This window comes from Suricata suricatta, chromosome 2, assembly GCF_006229205.1.
Source record: "Suricata suricatta isolate VVHF042 chromosome 2, meerkat_22Aug2017_6uvM2_HiC, whole genome shotgun sequence".
In the NCBI taxonomy this organism is placed as follows: Eukaryota; Metazoa; Chordata; class Mammalia; order Carnivora; family Herpestidae; genus Suricata; species Suricata suricatta.
The window spans coordinates 157,498,917-157,523,909 of record NC_043701.1 but is presented as its reverse complement, the minus strand read 5'-3'; the positions used below and the strand labels follow the sequence as shown (position 1 = coordinate 157,523,909).

The 24,993-nt window shown below is 41.1% G+C and overlaps 1 protein-coding gene across 1 annotated transcript in view; it reads left to right on the top strand.

Moving 5' to 3' along the window:
• HPSE2 (heparanase 2 (inactive)) overlaps positions 1-24,993 on the top strand; it is a gene marked incomplete at its 5' end in the record, with an annotated part of 616,756 nt that overhangs the window by 469,933 nt on the left and 121,830 nt on the right. Inside the window, 2 exons of the mRNA XM_029932351.1 lie at positions 12,387-12,493; positions 17,522-17,636. Of these exons, the coding sequence (XP_029788211.1) occupies positions 12,387-12,493; positions 17,522-17,636 (222 nt within the window). The remainder of the gene's footprint in view (positions 1-12,386; positions 12,494-17,521; positions 17,637-24,993) is intronic.

Sequence of the window (24,993 nt, the reverse complement as noted above, 5' to 3'; positions counted from 1 at the left end):
TCCATCTCCCAAAAAATAAATAAACATTAAAAAAAATTTTTTTTAAAGAGGAAAAGAAAAAATAACCTTTCATTCTACACATTAGGGAGAGGATGCAAAATGTAAATAACCTGAGAATAGGTAAACCACACTAAGGTGTTAATATCAAACAGAAGGTCCTTTCCCAAGAGCATATTTGCATGTGGTGGCAGGGGAGAGAAACACAGGCCAAGGATGTACTCAAGAGAGTCAGAATACCCCAAATACAGATGGTGCCGCAGGAAGACCTTGGAAGACATCCTAAGTGTCCTAAGTTTTATGGAGACTGAAGCTCATACAACAGGAAATTCTTTAAGAAAAATAAAACAAAACAAAATTGCATGTTTTAGAAATATGTCTGACCACATGAACATAGTGCTGGGGCCCCCTTCCCAGGATACTAGCAGAGGCCTGTGAGAGTGGGAAGCTGGAAGTTTGAGCTTCATGAACTTCCCAGTAAATTGGTTTCTGTGACACCACTTGGCTGTGTATCTGCAAATGGGACAAGGTGACCCAAGGGAATCTTGGGCTTTTCTCTTTCTTATAGAAGACACTAATAATAAATAAGAGAATCTAGCTGGAAAGGTATGTTTACCACCAAAGAGGTCCAAAGTTTTAGTTGTTGTTATCTTATGAACCAGATCTCCTTGATTCTGAAACACAAATAATTATAAAATGTACCATAAATTTAATAACAGACAGGGAGTGGGGGAGAGATAGGAGATAGGGGTAAACAGCTGGCAAGTCTCAGCTTGCAAGTTTCTTTTGAGATTGATTATAAAGAATGTTCTTATTTCAAAATCATTAAAATGTGAAAAATGCATCATTAACTTACAGAAATATAGTAACCATATTACTTTTTAGGATACAAATGCCATTTATTGAGTTCATTGTATATTACTAACCCATTGAAGAAACCAGTCACTTACTCAAGGCCACTAGTAGTAAAATTGGAATTCAAGGCCAGACCCACCTAACTCCAGAGCCTACACTCTTATCCAATCCATTCTTCTTTTTTTATTATTAAAATTTTTTTAATGTTTATTTGTTTTTTAAGAGAGAGAGAGAGAGAGACAGAGTGTGAATGGAGAGGGCAGAGAAAGAGAGTGACACAGAATCCGAAGCAGCCTCCAGGCTCCAAGCTATCAGGACAGAGCCCAATATGGGGCTTGAATTCACAAACTGCAAGATCATGACCTGAGCCAAAGTTGGATGCTTAACCGACTAAGTCCCCCAGTACCCCCAATCCACTCTTCTGCATCTGCCATACTTGTTAGCCATTTATTTTGTAACCAATATAATATTTGTATTCCTAACCACCCAGGATTAGGAAGGCTTTTAAAGAATACTGAATGTTCTGGTGAAGGAACATCAATTTGATGCCACAATCAATTGATATAATCTGGCATAGGTGTTCCAGAAATGAGAGTTCAGTGAAAGTTATATACCCCAATGTTAGGTAATCTCTAATATTGAGGAGGTTGTTTGCAATTATTTATTGGACTTCATTCTTACATCTCATGTGCACAGGCTTTTGGTCAATGCATAGTAAGGTCTGGTTATATGCAAGGCACTGGCAATCCAAAAGCATATGCCGCCCATAGACACTTGGAGGCATAGCCCTGGGAGCAAATTGTGGTTTGAGGTAAAAAGCTTCTTCAGGAAGAAGAGGCAGCTTGGGGTGACCTTCCAATTTTCCACATGAAGTAGGGATTATATGGTTTGTCCTGAATGAGAGAAAATTACTTCTGAGGCTGGAAAAGCCTATGACCTGTCAGTGGCTAGACTCTCCAGTAAGTCTGGGGATTGGTTACTCATGGAAAAGAACTGGGGAAGGGAGGGAGAGGCATTCTTGTGCGAGCAGCTGCTGTCCGGTCTCTCCCTCTTTTAGCACTTATCCTTGGGACTCTGTGAAGTCTTCTTCCTTATCTTCTTGCATATGCTAATAATTTCCTTGGCTTCGCTGCGACTTTATCTTCTTTGTGTATTCTCTTATTTTAATTTTATGTTTTGTTGCAGTTATATACATTTGCTTTTCTGTGGCTGGAGATAACAAGAACAGAGAATGCAATTTTAAATCCTAAAAATGACACATAAACAGAAGCCACAAATTAAAAATTGATCTGATACCAAAAGAAAATGGGTAAATATGGCACTCTGGAATAGGGAGAAAATAGAAAGCAATTATACAGAAAAAAAATTAATGAAACTGACAGGAAGTGCATTAGACAGAAGAAGTAAATCAGGAAGAATGTGATGAGGTATTAGAATGGTTGAGCTCAGAATAGCCTAGCTTGTCTAACCTAAGAAGGACATATTAAATATGGAGGCATTTTAGTCACCCAGAAGCTTCTAGGTCTCCTCATTTGCTCTTATGGTTTTGAGGTTATTAGTTATCTTCACTGAAACTTGGTCTTTTCAATAGTAAAATAATGTCCCTCATTTATTAACAAATAAGTTATTTCATTATCTTACTATTTAATGTATATTAACTATATATTTAATGTATATTAACTGTATATTTAATGTATATTAAGTTATCAAAGTAATTGCTAAGTTACTTGCCAGGTACTTTGATACTTCTATAAGGCACACAGAAAGGAAAAAAAAAAATGGCTTTCTCAAGTGTTTATAGTATAGTTGAAAGACAGATAGGCAAACAGAAAATTATAATTCAGTTTAAAAAGGTCAAGGTCAGAGATAGGTTTGAAGAACTTTGGAGCCCAAAGGAGAGATGAATTAATTTTCTAAAGGTTTGATGAAAGTTTCATGGTGGAGGTAACATTTGAAATAAGCCAGACAACATGGAGGAGGGGTCAGTAGAGGAGGAGGCGATTAGTAGAAACCTAAAAGAAGGTCATGTAGTTCGAAAATGGTAAGTCTACTCTGTGGTGAACCGTAGGTCTTATGAAGAGGAAGGGGAGAAGAGATGGCTAAAGGAAGTTATGAAGGATCTAAGATACCAAGTTAAAGCAGTTGGCCTGTATGCTGTGGGCCAGTGGTTCCCATCATCATCGCACCATGTCTAACATACTCCAAAGGACAAATAGATAAAAAACAGACTAGGGGTTGTGTATAGTTACTGGCTCCTTGGCTTTTTTCCCAGTTAGGGAAACATTTAATACTTTTGGTGAATGAAAAGTATGTTGTTGGGATAACTTTGAAACCATTCTTTTTATTTTCAGTAAATCATTCCTTAGATCACTTTCAATATCATCATAGCACATATACCAGCTAACAACACACATGAGCACGTGATTGAGTGCATCTGCTGGTAATGGCCAAAATGCACAAGAAGAATGGACAGAATGCAGAATGTTACTGCACACTCACCTGGACCTCTAGTAAATACAATAGAGAACAAAGAGGCAGGGCCACCCTAAGAAGAGCTTTGTGCATAGTTGAGGTTTAAGAAGCTTCCTGATGCTATTTGGCTCCTTCGAACCAGCGGTTAGGGACCAGTTCTAGTTACTCAAAGAGCTACTACTCTACCCCTGAAGTCCTGGGGAAGGTTGATTTCCAAGTAGATGAGATGCTGGAATTAATGGACTCCAGGTTCTTTCAGAGGTTGGGCCTCCTGCCAGGGCTGATTAGCCCAGCTGGCCTGTCCACTATTCCTGTTTTATTGCTTCCTTTCTCATTAAGGAAGGTGTTGGGTTTGGATAACCATAAACAACGTGTCTGCTGCTACAGGGCCACCATCTCTTGTGCAGCCAGTGGCTGAGACCAGGCTCTCAGGAGCCTTTTTTAAAGTCTTAGATCACAGTTTTGGAGAAACAGGAAAAGGAAGCTCAAGTTTGAAAATATGCTACAAAAATTATTATTTTCCTATTTCTCTCTCCTCTTTTTTTAATTCAAAGTGGCAGGAAAAATAAAACTTTAAAAAGTAAAATAAAATCATTACTGCTTTTCCTCATTCTGTTTTTTCTTTTACCCTTGCTCTCTCAACATAGCCACATGGAACAGTCCTGATGTCCTCAATCCCTGAGATGGGAGGGAAGGGAGTTGGAGACTTCCCTTCATATCAGCCTGCCCCCAGCAGGCCCAAGGAGTCTGAACAGCCACTGGCCACTTGCTGAGAAGTTCTGTGGGTGCCTCATGGCTCCCTTGTCTAGTTGGGCCCAAGAGCTGAAGTCTGTTTAGGACAACAGAACCCTTGCAAGGAGCCAGCCAGCCACCCTCTCTCCAACCTCACTTCAGTAATCTCAACACTTATACTTCATCCTCCTTCCCAGACAACGTGTTCCTTAAAATGACCTTCATTGGCACATCATTTCTCACTAGGAACTGCCCCCTTGTTCTTTCCAGTCCTGCAATTTTCTCTCTTCCAGCGCAGGGAGAATCATATTTACTCAGAAAACCACAGTGTTGAACTATAACCCTCGGTTTCTTAGAGTTTCACTTTCTAAGGGAATTTTGCAGCTGGTTCCATCTGCTTGTCCTGATTTTTTTTCTCTTCTCTTCTCCCCATACTGATTTCTTCCCCAGTCCTAACCAGCACCCAGCCTTAGTACCTACCCCACATGTCACCATGATGGCCTTCTTTGTTCATGGTAGACACACAATTCATCCAACCTCTCACCATGTCCCAAACAGTAAATGCTCAGAAAATCCTTGTTGATTTGTACCAACTACTCCCAGAACTTTTAGTATTAATACTTTCTGGGAATTTCTCCCCTGCAGAACACAATGCAGAAATGATTCTGGTTGAGGTTGTATATAAAAGTTCTACCTTGCTGTGTTTTGTGTTCTTATGGCTTCTCTAGACAAAGACAGGAATTACCCCTGTGCTGAGAGTTCTGAATGCTAATTATGTTAGTGTGAATAATCCATGTGCCTTTTAAATTTTAAGCAGGCCTTTCCTTGCTAGTTAGCATACATCTGGGCTACCTACTTCCTAAAACATGTCCAAAAGAAAAGAGCTTACCAGCAGGGGTGCCCGAGTGGCTCAGTAGATTAGGTGTCTGACCTCAGCTCAGGTCATGATCTTAGGACCACATTGGGCTTACTGCTGTCAGCACAGAGCCCACTTTGGATCCTCTGTCTCCCTTTCCCTCTGTCCCCCCCCCTTTCTCTCTCTCTTTTTCTCTCTCTCTCTCTCAAATAAAAAAAAGAGCTTACCAATAAGCTAGACACACCTTTCCTTTCCAAGTGCTTTATAAATATTAGGCCATTTAAATATCATAGAATGCTCTCAGATGAATATTATTATTATTATTATTATTATTATTATTCTGATTTTACATCTGAGGAAAGTAAAGCACAGAGAGATCACACCAATCAGTAAACCACAGAATCAGGATTCAAACACAGTGAATCTGTATCAAAGTCCATGCACCTAACCACTACTTAGTGCTACGTCACCAATAAATTGTTTACTTCCAAATCTCCCTGTAGGTTAGAATTCAGATGAACTTCTATTTATACAGTGTCTGTGTCCCTGCAGAGTCTTATATACACAGTATTTTATAAATCCAACCATTTTCCAGAATCAAGTCCTCATTTAAAAGAGCTAGACTTTGGGGGTGTCTAGATGGCTCAGTCAGTTAAGTGTCCGACTCTTGATTTTGACTCAGGTCATGATCTCAAGGTTGGTTTGTGAGTTTGAGCCCCGTGTCAGGCTCTGAACCCTTTTAGTGCCTAAGACTTTTCTCTCTCTCCCTCTCTTTCTCTGCCCCTCCCACAAGCTCACTTCCTCTCTCTCAAAATAAAAAACTTTAAGAAGAGCTATCCTTTGAACTCCCTTTAGAATATAACTATTTTGTACAAATCTGCTGCTCTCTCCTGGGCATGCTACCTCCCAACTAAGTACTTTTGACAGATAACCTCACAGGATAGGTGGTGGGAATATGATTGTCTCCTTATCTTCAACATCAGAACATTATGATAAGATTGGTATATCATAAAATCCTTCTGGTCCCCAAATTTCATTGGATGGTGATTTGCCTTTAGCACTTCTGGGGTTGTTGGGTTCCAAATATAAATTACCTAGTAAGCAAAGGCATAATTCCCTTTCCTTCTCTGAAATTTCCATCTTTCAGAATTTAAGAGGCAGATGCCAGGCCTCATCTCCTGAGCTTTAGCAAATAGACATGTGTTGCTCTTATCTAGATCTTTAGTGCCATTGTAGGTTTTCATGGCATGCTTTTATTTTTCCTGATCTCTAAGGTGGTTTTTGCCTTCAGAGTACTGCTTCCAATCCTTTGACCATATTGGCTGCCCTGTCTTAAGTCATATAACTTCTTTAAAGAGTGAGAGTCTCCTATGAGCTTGTGCATGGGCAGGTTTGGAATTATTTAGACTTCTTTGTGTGACTAGCGCACCACAGTCTCCAGTTAACCACTCACTCTGTGCCAGGCATCCTGCTAGGAAGTAAATACAAAAATAAACACTATCGGATCCCTGTCCTCACAGAAGGGACCTTTAGTAAATACAATAAAGAACAAGAACTGATAGTTCAAGGTTTCTAAGAAGTAGTCCATAGGTTCCCGGACTCCTTTGTTTGATCATAAATGATCGTTCAAAATCCCCACCAAACTGTAACTCTATTTAGCATCAGTTCATTTGAATTCATCTGTCACCTTGAATGGACCCACATAAATGTTCATCTGCTACATCTATGTCTCTTCTGGCTAATTCTCAGGATCTTCCTATGACTGGCCTAATGTTATTTGTCCTTTGATAGTAATCAGGATCCTTGACAACCCTGTCAAGTATTTTTCCAGCTCATGGAAGCTAGAGTGGCCACAGAAATAACAGAACTTGGGGTGCCTGGGTGGCTCAGTCAGTTAAGCAGCTGACTTCGGCTCAGTTATGATCTCACAGTTCATGCAGAGCCTGCTTGGGATTCTCTCTTTCTCCCTCTCTCTCTCTCTCTCTCTCTCTCTCTCTCTCTCTCTCTCTGTCCCTCCCCCACTTGCATACATGCACATGCGCTCACACACACACACACACTCTTTCTCTCTCTGTCTGTCTAAATAAACTTAAAATAAAAGGAGAGATAACAGAACTTTAACATATTTATCTTTTCACAGTTTTCATTATAAATGTATATATGATTTCATCACAGCTGCAGTGATCTTGGCATAAATCACTTCATATCCCTTTCTTGTTTAAATCCCTCCAATAGCTTTCCATCACACTCAGAATGAGAAACACCCATCCCTCTTCTCTGGTATTTTTTCCTATTTTTTGTTTTCTTTTACTCATTTTATTTTATTTTATTTTATTTTCATCATGATAGGTATACTCTTAAATTCCATACTGTTTTCCCTATTCCCCACCACTGCTGGTAATGACCAGTTTGTTCCTTGTAGTTAAGAGTCTGTTTCTTGGTTCATCTCTCTTTTTTTTATCCTTTGCTTGTTTTGTTCCTCAAATGCCACATATTCCACATTCCTTTACTCACTGTACTCCAGATGGTCTTCTCTTGGTTCTACCAACATTCTTGTTTCCATATCTTGTCCTTTTCCTGTACTGCTTCTAAAGATCCATGAAGGGACCTATTCCCTCTTCACTCAGGTCTAGGCTGGGATACCATCTTTTCAGAGGGGTGACCTGAGTACTATCTAAAGTGTCCACCCCCAACACTTCCTGCCTAGTTATTTTCTATCAAATTACTGTTTCATTTTCTTCCTAGCTCTTATTATTTCTAAATTCCTTTTTTTAATTTACTCATTAATTTTTAGTCTTTTCCCCTTGACTAAAATGTAGGCCAAAGAGAACAGAGCCTTATCCTGTTTCACTCACTACTGTGTTCCTGCCCCTAGAATCTGTTTGGCATATAGCAGATGCTCAGTAAGTATTGGTTGGATGAGTGAATAAATGCATTTGGTAATGCCTTAGTGTTTGAGGATGGGAACCCTTAGCCCTTTTCTAGTCTCACTTTTAGATATTTCCCTTGGGTAATTTCATCCACTCTGGTAGCTTTTTCTATCACTAGATTTGTTGTTTATGTAATTTTTACCTACATAATCGAAGATACTCTTGACTGTTGAGGATAGGAGCCAAGGGGGCTGGCAATAATATTATAAAATACTAATGCATTTTAACATTTTGTATTTAGAAGGAACTTAGATTTCATATATTCCAAATTCATGGCTTTATGTGTCGATGAAGAAAGTTCAAGATAATAACAAGCCAAAAATCTCACAGCTAGTGTGTGGTAGAACCCAGAACTTCCAGGGTATTTCACTGTTTCCACAGTAGTTATCTGCCTGTTAGACTCTACCTCAGCTTTTGCTAATGACACCAACACACACACACACACACACACACACACACACACACACACACAGAGCTTTATTTTATTGAGATAAAATTCACGTGCCATGAAACTGTGCATACCTTTTAAAAGTTTGCAATCCTGTAGTTTTTAAGGTATTCACAGAATTGTGAAACCATCTATTTAATTTTAGAACATGTTTTTCACCCCCTAAAGAAATCCCATATCTATTTGTATTCACTGGCCTCCTTCATTTCTCCCCTCCATTCTCTAGCCCTAGGAAACAACTAATCTACTTTCTGTCTCTACAGACTTACCTATTCTGGACATTTCATGTAACAGAATCAGACTCTATGTGGCCTTTTGTGTCTGGCTTCTTTCACTCAGCTTAATTATTTCAAGGTCATCATGTTGGGACACCTGGGTAGCTCAGTCATTTGAGCATCTGACTCTTGATTTCGGCTCAGGTCATGATCCTAAGGTCATGGGATCAGGCCCCAAGTTGGGCTCTATGCTCAGCGTGGAGCCTGCTTAAGATTTTCTCTCTGTCTCCCTCTGCCCCTTTCCCCTGCTCATGCTCTAGCTCTCTTAAAAAAAAAATTAAGTTCATCATATTGTAGTTTTACCTTTTTGTTTTGTTTATCCCTTTTCTTTAACTACCTTATTTTAATGTCTTTTTCTATACTTTTATCTTTTTAATGTTTATTTATTTTGAGAGAGAGAGAGCAAATGTGGGAGGGACAGAGAGAGAGGGAGAGAGAGAATCCCAAACAGACTCCATGCTATCAAAGTGCAGAGCCCAATGTAGGGCTCAATCTCATGAACCATGAGATGATGACCTGAGCTGAAATCACAAGTTGGATGCTTAACCAACTGAGCCACCCAGGTGCCCCTTAATATCTATCTTTGGGGATGCCTGGATGGCTCAGTTGGTTAAGCATCCAACTTCAGTTCAGGCCATGATCTTACAATCTGTAGGTTCAAGCCCTGCATCGGGCTCTGTGCTGACAGCTCAGAGCCTGGAGCTGCTTCGGATACTGTCTTCTGCTCTCTGCCCCTACCCCTGCTCATGCTCTGTCTCTGCTCTCTCAAAAAATAAACGCTAAAAAAAATTTTTTTAAATCTATATTTGAATAAAAATTAAACTCTGAATATCTTGAAAGCCAAAGGCAACAAAGAAAAACACAAATATTTTGCTCAGCTATCATTAGCTGTAAAGGAAGCACAAGGTTTATCAAGAACACAGTTTTTGTAGCAATATATTTTGAGGGGAACCATCAATGCAGTCCAGTTTCACCATCCAGTCTGTCTTTTGACCATCTAAGGTGTGTTTCTTGTTTTCTTATTTATGCTATTTCCAGTTTCCTTTGGGTTGGGCATGGTGAGCAGTATTGAGAAGGGAGAGAGAACTATCTTGTGGTGTCCTCAATGACTCTTCTTGTTCTGGGTACAAGGGGGAATTCTTATTCAATTTCTAATAACACTCCAATTTGACCTCCATTATTAATTCTCAGGATTTTTCTTCCATTCTTGATCACAATCCTTATTTTTTAAATTTTTTTAAACATTTATTTATTTTTGAAACACAGAGAGAGACAGAACATCAGGGGGAGACAGAGAGAGAGAGAGAGAGAGAGAGAGAGAGAGAGAGAGAGAGAGAGAGAGAGAAACACAGAATCCGAAGCAGACTCCAGGCTCAGAGCTGTCAGCACACAGCCCAACATGGGGCTCAAACTCACGGACCTTGAGATCATGACCTGAGCTGAAGCTGGATGCTTAGCCAACTGAGCCACCCAGGTGCCCCGCAATCCTTACTTCTATCTCAAATATGTGAAAAAATTTTACAACTCTATTCCTGAAAAGTTTAAGCACTTTGCCAACTCTGGTTCTAAAATATGTCTCAAATAATGCAAATATTCTAGTAGATGAGGGGAGAGGATGAGCAGTTATGCCTAGGCAGAGATGACAGAGGAATATGATTGCTGATGTCTGCCTGTGGGCTTGGGAAAAGGAAAGTTCTGGCATTTATGCTATGTCTCATATTATTTTTTTTTCTTTTTGGGGATCTAAGGTGCAGAGAATTAAATTAAAATCATGCTTCTCAGCTACAGCAAACTATTATCATCAGTTCATGAAAGGCCCTGCATTTATTTTAATTTTCACCTTGTTCTCTAATCTGTGCTCACATTCACCTCCTTCTTAAACATGCCTTCCTTCTGTATTTGATACATGTCCTTAAGAGACATGTGTCTTATAAACTATTTCATGTTATTGGATGTAACTGAGTACATAAGTAATATTGTGACCTCAATCTCATTCTGTTGCTATTTTTTTTAACTCACCACTAAATCTTTAAAACTAATTCACGTTGCTAGATTTACATTGAATCTATTGTTCTAACTGCTGCATAATGCTTTATGCTATGTATCTACCACCTTTTACTTTTCCATTCCTCCTGCAGTGGAAACCTGTCTCAATGACATCCTCATACTTGTCTCCTGAGAGGCCTGAGGAAGAGTTCCTTTGGTTTGCATGTCTAAAAGAAAAGTTGGTAGGCCATCGGATCTAAATACCCTGTTGTCTTTATGTAGCCCCCCTTGTGCTAAATGAGATCGTCCCAGTCCTACCTCCTGTACTTACTATTGCTGTAGGGACTCTAGCTGGGCAGATACACAGGCTGTGTGACCAGCTCAGTGTCATCATGATGCGGGACAGCCTCCCGTCTTATTACCTGCTCTGGGACTTCTCTAGAAGATGCAGCGCTCAGGGACCTGCTCAACACGTACGCCTACACAATCAAATGGGGGTGGGGGCAGGGGCTACCGTCGCAAGGCTGCTCTTGACCTTTTGGAGACTAGGAGCCAAGGGATAAGGATGCTTACCCTCGAATTCCCTTGGGAGAAAGTTCTGAGACATAGTTACCAACTTCATAAGACTCTTACCAAGTTCCCTGTGGAATTGAGTGTAAGTTGCCAACACTGGTTGTCAATTTGGAAACATGCTGATACTAGTTTGTCGTTTTCACTAATTCAACCCTGCAATTCTTCATTCCTGGTCCCTGTTATGACCTCCCCCAATGAATTACCTGTAGATAAGCCTTTGTCTCAGGCTCTGCTTTTACGGGCACCCAGAGTACATTATCCCTAAGTACTGCCAGACTGCTGTCTAGTGGACGTGGACCTTAATCTGGATAGTATGGCCAGCCTTCAACCTGTACACCAGAGAATTGGGGACTTTAAAACTTCAGAGGGCCACCTTTTTGCAAGATGGTTTTCATCTGTGTGGAAAGCTCCCTAGGCAGGATCTTTCACCCCTGGATCAGTGATTTTTTTTTATACTCACTGCAGTTATTCTACAAAATATGGTTGTTATATATATATATGTATATATGTGTGTATGTGTGTGTGTGTGTGTGTGTGTGTGTGCGCCCTGGTGATCATAAAATATCTCTCCCAAACGTTGACCTCTGCCTTCATGATTCATGACTTCTAATCCATGGAGAGTAGACTCATTCTGGCATGTGCCATAAGAGTATTAAGAAAATTTCCTTCAAGGGGCGCCTGTCTGGGTGGCTCAGTCGGTTAAGCGTTCAACTTTGACTTAGGTCATGATCTCAACGGTTTGTGGGCTCAAGCCCCATGTTGGGCTCTGCACTGACAGCTTGGAGCCGGAGTCTGCTTCAGATTTTATGTCTTCCTCTTCCTCTGCCCCTCCCCCACTCATGCTTTCTCTCTCTCTTTCTCTCAAAACTGAATAAGCATTGAAAAAAGCTTTAAAAATTTCCTTCTCAATACTTGTTAATATGGAAACATATTGTGATTTATACTTTCCTGTGATGGGTGTTACAGTTAGCTCATGTCCTGGAAAATGCACTGTCCTGTTGTCACATTTTCATTTGGGTTTACATAGGGGGGAAAATATCATTTCTTTTGAGTGGACATATGTCAGTGTTAATGCTTGTGTGCGCGTGCTCGCGCACACATCAGCTCATTATATGGGGTGAATCATCATGAAAAAAGCATAGATCATGACCTTCCGGGAGCAGGGTATCAACAGAACTCCCTTAAGGGAATGCGTGTTCCTTCTCACTTGGGAACAACTTCTCAAAATCTCATATCCCCTTCTGCTTTTGTTATGTGAACAGGTGGTTAATACATACACCCCAGGAAAGAAGATTTGGCTTGAAGGTGTGGTGACCACCTCAGCTGGAGGCACAAACAATCTATCAGATTCCTATGCTGCAGGATTCTTGTGAGTAACACAGGCCATTTCATTCCCAGGGACTTTGAGGGCAGAAAATGAAGTGGCTCCTTTTTCTGCCTATTGGAGGAGGGAGGTTCATTTCCTACTGAAAGTTCTTTATCTGTTCCTTTGTGAATGGACTTAAACCATTCCACAAACAGTGATGAGTGACTTCCCTGGATCCTAAAATGTGAGGCACAGGCATCAGAGCAAAAAGAGTAGTAATAGTAGCAGTGGTAGTGACCACATCGTCATAAGACCTTTACTTAATGTCTGTAGTTCAAACCAGTGCAGACAACATAGAGTTTCTCATCCATTTTTCACCACAGTCCTAGGAAATAGGTAAGAGTAAGATTGGAGGAACAGAAAGAGAAGCAAAGAAAAGGTGTAGGAGATTAGTGCCATAATAATAATAATAATAATAATAATTTTAACTATATGTGCCACATGCTTTCTGAAGTACTCTCTATATATCTAATAACTTAACAACCAGTGATACAGTTACTATTATTCTACAGAGATAGATGTGAGAGCTTTGACTCCAGCCCGGGCAGTCTGCTTCAGAGCCTAGCCTCCTTGCCTTTTCCTTAGGCCGTCTTTCTTTCTGCTTCAAAAGAAGCAGTAGTCATGCAAAGAAATCAGTAGTTGCTCTGCCTGGGAGGATCAGAAGGGCTCCATGGACAAAGTGGCATTTGAGCGGGACATAGAAAGATTATCTAATTTCTGTAGGTGGAGAATGGTGGTGATAGTGGAGGGGAGCTTGCGAGGCAGCAGTAACGTTACCAGCAAAGGCACAGGGGAGGGGAAGTGATTCCTGTGACGGAAGCCTCAGTAGCTGCAGGAATGTAGTAAGGGTTGAGACGAGGGAGGAGTTTTTGTTGAAGCATGGAAGGCCTTGAAAGCCAGGCAGAGGGAATGAAGCTTTATTCTATACTCCGTGGCAAGCCATTCAAGATTTTGGAGGAAAAGAGAAATACCATCTGACCTGTGTTTTTAAATGTTGGCTCTGAGAATAGTATGCACAAGAGTGGATTTGAAGGTGACTGCAGTTATCTGAACAACAACTTCACACCAGAAGCATAAGGGGCTCTGCCTGGCCTGCCAGCATCACGTGGCCAAGACAAAACCTTCCGGACCACAGACTAACCAAGTGCCCTGTTCCTGTTCCATTCTAGTCCTGTAGCCCTGGTTTTTTTTCTGAGCAAGGTCCTCCTAAGAAGTGAGCTCACAAAGCCTCAGCTTTGTGTCTCACTACTAACAGCTGTTCCTAATTATACACATGTAGTTTCCCTCCATTAAGGCTCCTTTTAATACATTTGTAAGAGACAAATCAAGCCAGTCAAGCAGATTGTCTTTGCAGATGGAACCCTGGTGCATGCGGATGAAGATAATGAGTCAGTAGTATATATGATGATACCTTGGGTCTTCGGTTCTTGTGTTCTCAGCACCCAGCCAGCATTGAGTGGCACAGAGCAGTGTTCAGTGAGCATGGTTCAAATGAATGAAATGGAATGAATCAGCATTTGATACAGTGATTCTTAGAGTCCTCTTTCAATAATATGCTTCCCACCAGGTTTCACTGTGAGCCGTGGGGCAGGGGTGAGAGCCAGTGGCAGTTAGTACTGCAGGGAGGGGCCTTTTAGAATCCGCAGAGGAACAGCTTTTGCTCAGCCATCATAGACTGTTGCAGGGCCAGCAAGTAGCCCAGTTGTAACTCAGTGTTTCCTGAGCATTAAAGGGAATGATGTACAATGAGAAACACCACAGCCCTATATAGGGGGAACTGGAAAGATACCTGAGCGCCAGCCAAATATCCATAGATCTCTGCAGTCACTTTGCGTTAAATCCAGATCAGGAATTTTTCAGGGTTAGGTTGTAATTCAGGTGTCTAGTGTGTGGTTGACACAAATCAAATGAAAACTAGCTCACTTGGCTTCTGGTTCTCTCTTACCTCTTTATCACCCATTTTCTCTCACCTCCACTGGCAGCAACCAGCCAAGTGTCCTTTGAGTCTAGTTCTCCAAGGAGCATAAATTGCTTCCTGGGGGTGGGGTGTGGGGGAGTGGAATTAATGCATCCTAAGAAGCTCCAGAAGGCTAGCAAGATTCCCTGGGAAAAGGCACCTTTCAGGCTTTTTTCAATATACAGCATAACTGAGAGCTTGCCAGGACACTTGAGCATTTATGCATGAAACAAAATCTGCTGCTGCCAAGTATTCAGGGGTAGTTTCCCCAGTCAGGGCTTTGTGATTCTCTGATGCACTACAAATCTACCCTTGGCATCCTACTGTGTCTCTAGCACCCAGTAGTGTCTGCCACTCAGTAGACAGATATTCAATAAATTTTTGTGGAATGGAAAATAATGGCTGCAGTAGTATCCTTGGTGGGATATACCAGTCATCTTGCCACTTTTCTATACATGTGCATGAAATGGAGACTTGGAACACCATTTGTTTTCCCTCTCAGGGTTCTTATTATTTGCAAGAGGAAGAGGAAGACAACTTAGTACAAACTGTTCCATTCTGAAAAGCATGGGGAAGGAGGGGTTCTGGTTATAGTCCTTTTGAATGCTCCAGAGCAGAACGTGCATGGGGATATGGGTTTGGATAGGAGGATGCATATTCTTCTCTCTCACTTCAGAATTCCTTCAGAAACTGCCCATACTAGCAAAACAACACCAACACAAAGACAACCCAGATTTAATAGTCTTTGCAGATCACTGTTATAGGGTCTGTAGAGGTCACAAGTAGGAATTTATACATTCATATAAATAAATACAGGTATTTACATACCCAGTGCCTTACAAATGACTTACATGGTCACAAAAGCATTTTTGTATCTATCCTCAATGCTGAGAACAAGGCCAGGCATTTACAGCTGATTGATTAATGTTGAATGAATAATGAATGGATGAACAAATGGACTATTTTAAATACCAAGATACTTTGATATCCAGCTGCTGCTAGATGTGACTATGTGTTTACTCATCATTTCATTTATTCATTCAGCAAGCAGATGGGTGAGTAAGATTCATTCAGCAAGATAGAAGGGTGAGTAAGACATACTTGTTTTTATAAAGACTTGTTAGATATAACCCTGTTGTATTTGTGCTACATTGGTGGAAAGAGCACTGACTTAGGAGGCATAAGCCCAGAATTCATGTGATAGTTCTACCCCAAGACATTAATACTGTGTCTCAGTGGCTAAATGAAAAACCAAATGGAGTTGCTAAATTAATAAAAATAATAAAGGCAAATAGCTTAGCCATGTGATATTCCCAAAGTAATTTCAGTTCTCAGGTCACAGTGTCCCAATCTGAACAACAACAATGACAAAATTCTATTATATAATTGTTGGATTTTCTTTTTGATTTAAAACTTTTGTTTTTGTATATTGCTTTGTTTTGTTTTTATAACTCTAATTGTCAGTAAACATGTTAGTTTTTATGGGAATAAAGTAATTGTCAATGTGAAAAAGATTTGAAAGTGTTAATAATTTCATTCACAATATAAAAATTAGCAATGCTCTTCATTCTAGTAAAGAAAAGGTTTAATTCTACAAGTCACTGGTTTGTTCCATATGGTTTCAAATTTGGGAAATCATAGCTATGCATAATTTGTTCCTAGTATGCTGCATGTTGATTCTCCAAGTTCCTCCAATCTAATTTTGTCCAGATCAATGTCAACTTAGAGTGTGGAGCACCCACAGTATTCTAGGAACTGAGATGAGTGTTTTGGGTACAAAGCTAAAAACATTGTGTCTGTTCTCAGTGAGGTCATAAGGAACTGAGAGACAGCAGAGAAGAAAGAAAGAAATTATCACGGTGGGCAGAGGGTATAAATAAGAGTTCTGGGAAGGTACAGAGGAAAACGTACAGTGTTTGGAAGGAGCTGACACTTGACTTGGAAATGAACAGATGAGAATAAATTTGTCAGATAAGGTGGGTTAGAGGAAGAGAGGATTGGAATTCTAAGCAGACGTTAAAACATGTATGAAGACTCCAGTGAGTATGTCAAAGCATGCTTTTTTAGGGCGGCCAAGAATAGTTTTATGTGGCTTAGAGCCAGGGAATGAATGGAGTTTAGGGTGAGAGAATAGGAGAGAAGAGGTACCTATACAGGCTCATGCACATGCTCAGGAAAGACTGTGAAATGCTTCATCTTTTACACTGGAAGACTGAAGCTCTCAGTCACATTTATTATACATATATTCTTACAATTAGAAATTCCCCTAAGTTTCAGAATTAGGAATACAGAGAGAAAATTAAATGAATGAGTGAATGAGTGAACAAATTAAGTGCATAAATAATAAAGACAGACTTAGCAAGTGGCTGTTGGAAGAACCAAGAGAGCAATACTTTTGAAGGATAGCATGCCCTGGAAAGTGGGTGTTTGGCATAGTGGAATATGTGATAATGCGTGCGCAATACAGGTCTTTCATTATGACATGTGTAATGGTAGCATACTTGAATCTCTGCATGGTTAATTATAGTGCCAAGGAAAATTATTATTGCATTGATTGTTGACAGTGATACATGAGGGATCCAAATGGCTGAACCCTTCCTGAACCTATAGGTCATAAGAGCATGTTAGTTACAGTCATATTTATAGTGATAGGGTGCAAGCAGAGGAGTCTGAGTGACAGTATAGTGTGCATGCTCCTGTGATTGTGTATCCCATGGCCAGGGGGTAGGGCGATGATATTTAGGCTTACAAGTGGCTAGAGTATTCATTTTAGTTCATTTTTTTTTAAGTTTACTTCTCTATAGGAGTAATCATTAGCAACAAAATATTCTATGACCAAGGGCAATTTATTTTCCTCCTCTGCACCTCTGCTTCTTTTCCTATAAAATGAAGAGGTTGGATTTGAAAATCCCTAAAATGTCTTCCAGCTATGTACTTACTGCTTAAAATAATCTTCTTCTTTCAAGCGCGGTGGGGGTTGGTGTATATGTGTGTGTGTTAGCCAATCCCAACAAAGCTTGTAATATGCCACTTTTAAGGTGTACTGATGTAGCATTTTTTTTCCTGCCTTTTAGATGGTTGAACACGTTAGGAATGCTGGCCAATCAGGGCATTGACGTTGTGATACGACACTCATTTTTTGACCATGGATACAATCACCTTGTGGACCAGAATTTCAACCCATTACCAGTAAGTGTGAGATAAAGATCCCCAATTCCTTTCCACGTGATTCAGTTGTTTTGACTATGACTTGTTCCACAATGGGAGAATTTTTCTCCTCCCTCCGTTACCTGCTAATTTCATAAATTGGACAAAAGCATTCATGTCTTTGTTCTCTTGACCCATTTTACAGACTTTTGGCTTCACTACACACATCTATATATACACACCTATGTACGTATGCATGTATGCATATATACACTTACATATGTATATGCATTATTATATATTTGTATATTTATTTACTACCATTATTTTAACAAACCTTGTGCAGTTAAGATTCCACATCTACTTGTAGCCTGTTTGAACTCTGCTTGAGAGTGAATTTTTCCAGATTGTTTTCTTTTAATGCTAATAGGAGACATTAGTTAACGTCAGATGCAACATGTTGAAAGCAGATGGGAGAGTGTTGGCCATGATTAGATGCAGTATGAACCCATCTCTTGGGGAGGGGCTGAAGTGCACTTACAGATAGGTGTTGATCCCTACGTGATAATGAGGGGATTTGCCCAGGATACCAGCTTCTCTGGGAAAGGGAAGGCTAAAGAAGAATGGCAGGAGCAGAGAGCTTAGTTTGGTGGGTGCCTGTTTTGACCAATCAGAGAGATCCCACTTAGTCCAGAAACATGCACTCATCAGGAAGGTTATGTGGAGTATCCTTTTCACAGACATTTTGGTCACAGAGAAAGGTCAGACTCCTATCATTAGCTCACAGACTGTGAGAGCTGGGATTCCACACTGGACACTGGGGAGGAGATCCAGTCACACCTCTAGTAACAGAGGAACTGAGGGGTGCCTGGGTGGCTCAATCAGTTAAGCAACCAACTTTGGGTCAGGTCATAATCTCATGTTTGGTGAGTTCGAGCCCCATGTCAGGCTCAGTGTTGACAGCTCAGAGCCTGGAGCCTGCTTCGGATTCTGTGTCTCCCTCTCTCTTTCTGCCCCTTCCCCCTTTGTGCGTTCTCTCTCTCTCTCAAAAATAAATAAATGAAAAACAAACAAACAACAACAACAAAAACAGAGGAACTGATAGTCCAGGGAAGGGGAGGGGAAGGGAGATGTAGAGCCAGCTCTAGAACCCATCCCTGCACTCTAGTCTAGTACTCTTCCTACAGAATTACTACTTCCCTTGGGTCCACACTAAGCAAACCCAAGTGGAACCAGTGAGTGTTCCTGCCATTTACTTCCCTCTGCCTATTTCCACCCTGTATTTCTCTCACTCTCAGCCCTGCTCTGAGCCAGAAGACCACCAAACCCAGAGCAAAGACTAGTGTGGCACCCAACAGTACCATTTCCATGTCTCCAAAGAATCCCTCTAGATTAGAGTACTAAGTAATGATTATATCACTGATTGTACATAACTCGAATTAAACCACAAGTATTAAAACTGACTAACACAGTCGCTTTTATTCATAGGCTGGGATACCTTTCTCAAAGTGTGTGCGGTTAGGGAGGGGAGGGTGGCGCGCTAATGTACAGTGCAGAGGGAACTTTCAGTTTGTTTATTTGAGCTCATAAACTTGTAGATATAAAACAAAATAATAATTAGAAAAGTCTCTATGAGGTGTGAGCATTAAATAAATGTAACACAAAACTAAATATTTCTTTATTGACCATCGGGCACTGAGTATGGAGAAGATAAATAATAAATAATAAATAACAGAGTACTATAACAAGAAGTTAGTACAGGCTCTTTTGGAGTGCATATATAGGAAGGCTTCTCTGTGAAGGTGACGTTTAAGCGAAGAACCCAATGACAAGGAACCAGCCATGTGGATTTTGTAGAGGAAATCTCAGGCAAGGGAAGGGGCTAGCACAAAGGCTCCAAAGCAAGGATGGACTGGGCATGTTTGAGGAAACACAAAGACACCAGAATGATGGGGGCCTGACAGAGAAGGGGAAGACTGGTTGGACAGGGGGCCACATAGATCACTTAGGGCTTTGTCAGCTAACAGAAGTTTGGCTTTATTATATGTAGTATGAAAAGCCAGTGGAGGGTTTTATGCAGGGAAGCAATACATTCTAGCTTATATTTCTAAAAGATCACTCTGGTATAATTAATGCATCAGCTGTTAGTTATAGTTGTAATAACAGTGTACAGACCACTTTCATATGTGGTACCTCAATAATGCTCCATGCACTGTGTCCTCCCTCTTCTCTGTCCTCCCTTCTTGCCTTTTTCCCCTCCCTTACTCACTCAAATTTCATGTACTACATGCTGATCATTATTCCTGGCAGAGGCCTCTTTGATAAACCAAACAGACAAGGTTCCTGAACTCTTGGAGCTTATAAGCTAATGAAGCATAGTGAGAAATGGAAAATAAATAAACATATAAACAAGATAATTGCACTTCGTCGTAATTGCTCTGAAGAGAGGCTAGTGAGAGAAGTAGAACTATTTATACTTATTTTGCCGAAGAGAAACTAGGATTCTGTGAAGATATTAAGTGACTTGTCCAAGGTCAGACAAGTACAAGGAACTGGGGCTCTCAGAGTTTTGCAGTTGGTTCTACATCTGATTGTCTTCTCTTTTCCTTGAGGTCCTCTTTGGTGTCCTTTCTGTGGTCTGACGCCAATATTTGCTTCAGTTGGGTCTGGAAATGGAAATGGGCATCTTAAGGAACTGGAGAGAAGAAAATCCTAGGCTAGAAAAAGATGATCTTTGAATGACTGGACAGCCTTGATTTCCAGAGTTGGACAAATCTGGATTCCATATCAGCTCTCTGTGCACCTTTGCTGACTGTGCGTAGGTTAAAGGTGCAATTCCTCATGGCTTTGGTTCTCCCCAGATGAGCGTTGCTGCAGGTGACTTTCTTTACAAGCATGGCACAAGAGACCTCCCTTGATAGAAGGGGGCAGCAGAGCTCTCTTTAGTCCATGAGAAGCTAAAGTAAGTCCCACTGATTCAGCACAAGGGCTCAAGTGAGCTGGGCAGCTGTATTCCTAGAAACACCCCACTCTGATAAAGAAACCGTATGTAAAAACACTTAAGGTAGCAGGCTTTCTTTTTATCTTTCTTTGCGCTAATAAATTCTGCACCTTATAAATAGAGAACTTGAGAGCTGGGAGAACTTGACCCCAGAAAAAATTTCCTAGGCTAGACCAGGGCACTAGTCAAACAGACCTTGCCAAAAGACTCTGGAATGGGTAATGGAGACAGACCTGGGAGTCGTACTGGTTGGCACTTCAGAGAGTTGTGCAGTTGATGACCAAATATTGCCAATAAAAACGTGTGGATTTTATATTGTGATTAAATCTTCAAGAGAGTTTGTTGAGAGCTTAGGGGATTCGTGAGTTGTGTTTTGATTGTCTTCCAGAAAAGTCAGTATTTTCCATTCCAGTTTCTTCAAACCCAGCTCAGCGCATTTAAGGAAAAGACCTTAACAAATACTGTTTTGATTTTGTTTCTGTTTTGTTGTTGCTCTTAGATAAACTTAGAAAAAGTGAGGATCTTGGCCTACTGGCTGCTTAGCCCATATCCCATATTTCGCCTCCACCTGCCAAGTCAGCTTTGATCCCGTTTGTGGGATTCTAGCAGCTCTGACAAAGCCGTTCCAATAGTGCCGTTCAGTCTAAGGTAAGAGAGAAGATGAGGATGGCCCTTTAAAAAAGAAATTTGTCTTCAGAAAAGATCATTTCCATCTCTATCCCATGTTCTTTATGTTATTCCTCTAGAAAAGTGCCAACACTCCTACTGTTGGAGATTTTCCCTCTCCTGGGAAGAGGAGAACATTTAGTTCAGCAGTCCTTCATCACAGACTCCCACCCCCTTCCCCTGACCCTCCTGCCATTGGGAAAGAGGGAATGTGTGAGTCTCCACAGCCAGTCAGCCAGTCAGGGGCTCCCTTGGGAGTAAGTGATGTTTGTGCCGAAGAGATCTGCACATTTGGTGGACATAGTCCAGACCCCACCAGCCGTGGGCATTTCTCCTAAGAGAGGGTTTTGGAATTTAGCTTGTGCTTTTTTTAAGAGCTTGATTTACAGAGCTTCCAGGGAAGGGAATGGTGAATTACTAGTCAACATCTTTTTAACTCCCACGCCAGCCGAGCAAATATAATTCAATTCAAAAAACATTGACACTTCAAATGTGTCTGGCTCTGTGCTAGGTATTCTGGGGACACAGAGATAAATAAGACATGGTTCCTTCATCTGCAGAGCTAACAATCTGGTGTGTGTTTGTGTTTGGGGGATTATAGTTTAGTCTTCTAGAATAAAACAGAAAGCTAGTTCACAATGGACTGTGTTTTCTCTACTGGGTGTAGTGCTGGTGATAATTATATTTGCTGTCACCTTTTTTGCCGACTGTCACTGCTAAATAATAATATTTAATTCAGCCCGATACACATTTATTGAGCACTTATGGTCTACATTGTTCTGGAATATAGTCAGTGGTCATAGCATGGAGTATTACTCATTATTTTATGGTGGGATTGAGCCTATGGCTCTGGTTCCCACAGCAGCATGCTCTGAGCCACGCCTTTATTTAGGTGTCATTTGGTTACTGGAAGGAAATTCTGAATCTTAATGGTGACTGCCTAATTCTGCTGGTTAGCCAGTCACAGGGATGAGATCCTGAGTGCTCCATCCTTGCTTCCCTTGGACATGTTAGCCAGTGCCCCTTATGCACTGCACAACTACAAAACAGACCCAGGATCTGTTTGTCTGTCCCTCTCCTGAGAAAGAATGTCCAGTTACAAACCCATGTTCCACTGATGCTGGGTTAATGCACAATTTCTTCTTGTAAGAACAACACCATGTACATAGGAGGCCTCATGGGGAACAGCAGGGATTCATGGGTATTGTTCTTAACTCTGCCATTAATTATATGTGTATCGTTGGTTCCAGTTTTTTCACCACTTAAACTGCAATAAAAATGTCTTCTCTATCTGCCTCCAAAAGGTACTAATATGATCCTTGAGAAAATTAGATAGGACAATAGGATTCTGATTTCATATATATTTATACATATAGAAAATTACTGGAATCTCTTCATATGTCTAAAAGTGAATTTCTGTGGGTGGTGGGATTATAGACACTTTTAATTTTCTTCTTTTTTGATTTCTTTTATATGTAATATTGCTGTAGTCAGCATTATTGCTATTTTCATCTAAAAAAGGCTTTAAATTTTTTTTAATTTTTATTTTATAATTTTTTAACATTTATTCATTTTTGAGAGAGAGAAAGAGCATGAGCAGGGGAGGTACAGAGAGAGAGAGGGAGACACAGAATCCAAAGCAGGCTCCAGGCTCTGAGCTGTCAGCACAGAGCCTGATGCGGGGCTTGAACCCACAAGATGTAAGATCATGACCTGAGCCGAAGTCAGATGCTTAACCAAATGAACCACCCAGGTGCCTCTTTTTAATTTTTATTTTAAGAGAGAGAAAATATATAAAGATGGGAGAGGGGCAGAGAGAGAATCTTTTTTTTTAACTTTCCTTTATTTTTTTATTTTTTTTCCATAATATTTTATTGTCAAATTGTTTTCCATACAACACCCAGTTCTCTTCCCCTTAAGTGCCCTCCACCATCACCACCACCTCTTTTCCCCCCTCCCCCTTCCCCTTCAACCCTCAGTTCATTCTCAGCATTCAATAGTCTCTCAAGTTTTGCATCCCTCTCTCTCCCCAACTCTCTCTCCCTCCTCCGCTCCCCCTGGTCCTCCATTAGGTCTCTCATGTTTTCCTGCTAGACCTATGAGTGCAAACATATGGTTTCTGTCCTTCTCTGCCTGGCTTACTTCACTCAGCATGACATCTTCAAGGTCCACCCACTTTCCTACAAAGGGCCATATGTCATTCCTTCTCATTGCCATGTAGTACTCCATCGTGAATATATACCACATCTTCTTGATCCATTAAATGTTTGTTTATTTTTGTGAGAGACAGTGCAAATAGGGGATAGGGAAGAGAGGGGGGCAGAGGATCCAAAGTAGCCTCTACCAACAGCAGCACGCCTTATATGGGGCTCACACTCACGAACCACAAGATCGTGACCTGAGCTAAAGTCAAGCACTCATTGATTGAGCCACCCAGGTGCCCTGAGAGAGATCGAATCTTAAGCAGCCTCCACACTCAGTGCAGAGGCTGATGTGGGGCTTGATCATGACCTGAACTGAAATCAAGAGTTGGATGCTTAACTGACTGAGCCACCAGACACCCCTAAAGGCTATTTTTTAATTTTCACTATTAAAAAAATTTTTAATGTTTATTTTTGAGAAAAAGAGAGAGTGCAAGAAGGGGAGGTGCAGAGAGAGAGAGGGAGACACAGTTTCCAAAGCAGGCTCCAGGCTCTGAGCTGTCAGCATAGAGCCCAATGCAGGTCTCAAACTTGCCAAACATGAGATCATGACCTGAGCTGAAGTTGGCACTTAACCAACTGAGCCACCCAGGTGCCCCAAGCCTATTAAAAAATATATATAGTATTTTGAAAGAATTAAGTCTTTAAAATAATTAAGCAAATATTATCCCAACCTAATTAATTTATCATTCATGATTCATTTATTCATAAACACTTATTACACTTATGCTGTACGCTAGATGCAATGCTGGACCTTGGGGACCCTGCCCCAGCTGCTAAGGAGCTTACACTGTGGATGGAAGATGAGGAGTCAGCAGGAACTGTGGCATAAACACTTTAGCAGGACAGCAGATAAAGAGAAGCCAGCCTGGGTGGAGGGCAGGAGTGGGACACCAAGGAAGGCTTTCTGGAGGAGACAATGCCCGAGCTGGATCTTGAAGGAGAAGGACAAGTTCACCATAGGAAAAAGAGTTTGGGGTCTGGGGAGGATCTTCCGAACAGAGGCAATAGCATGTGCAAAGGGACAGGGCATCAATTTTCCAAAGTCATGGCAGATGGATTATGCAAAATTTCTTAGGAAAGCTTTTCCCATTGCTCTCCAGTGGCCACACAGGGTGTGTGAAAATTAAAGAATTTCAAAGCTGCAGATCTGGAGGTGGTGGAGCGGGGGAGGTACAAAACTTAGCCAAACCAGCCTGTGACCTGTTTCTTGGTGTAGCTTCCTTTCTTTCTCTTTTCTTTCCCGTGGGAGCCATCAGGAAGATGAAAGAAGCAGAGTGTACCTGTTTAGGGGTAGCTGTGATGTGAAACCCAATCCTCTCATTAGAGGCCCTGACAAAGACTTCTCCATGAGCAGCCTTTCTTTGTGGGGCTCTGCAGCCGCTGAGAGAAGGGCTTCCACGGCTCTGCCATCAATCACTGGGACCCAGACTGGCTCCTGTCTGTGGCCATAGTTCCCGGGCTACATGCCCAGCAGGCGTGACTTGCTTCTTTCCTCCTCTGTTCCTCTATACCCTGGCCCCTCAGCTCA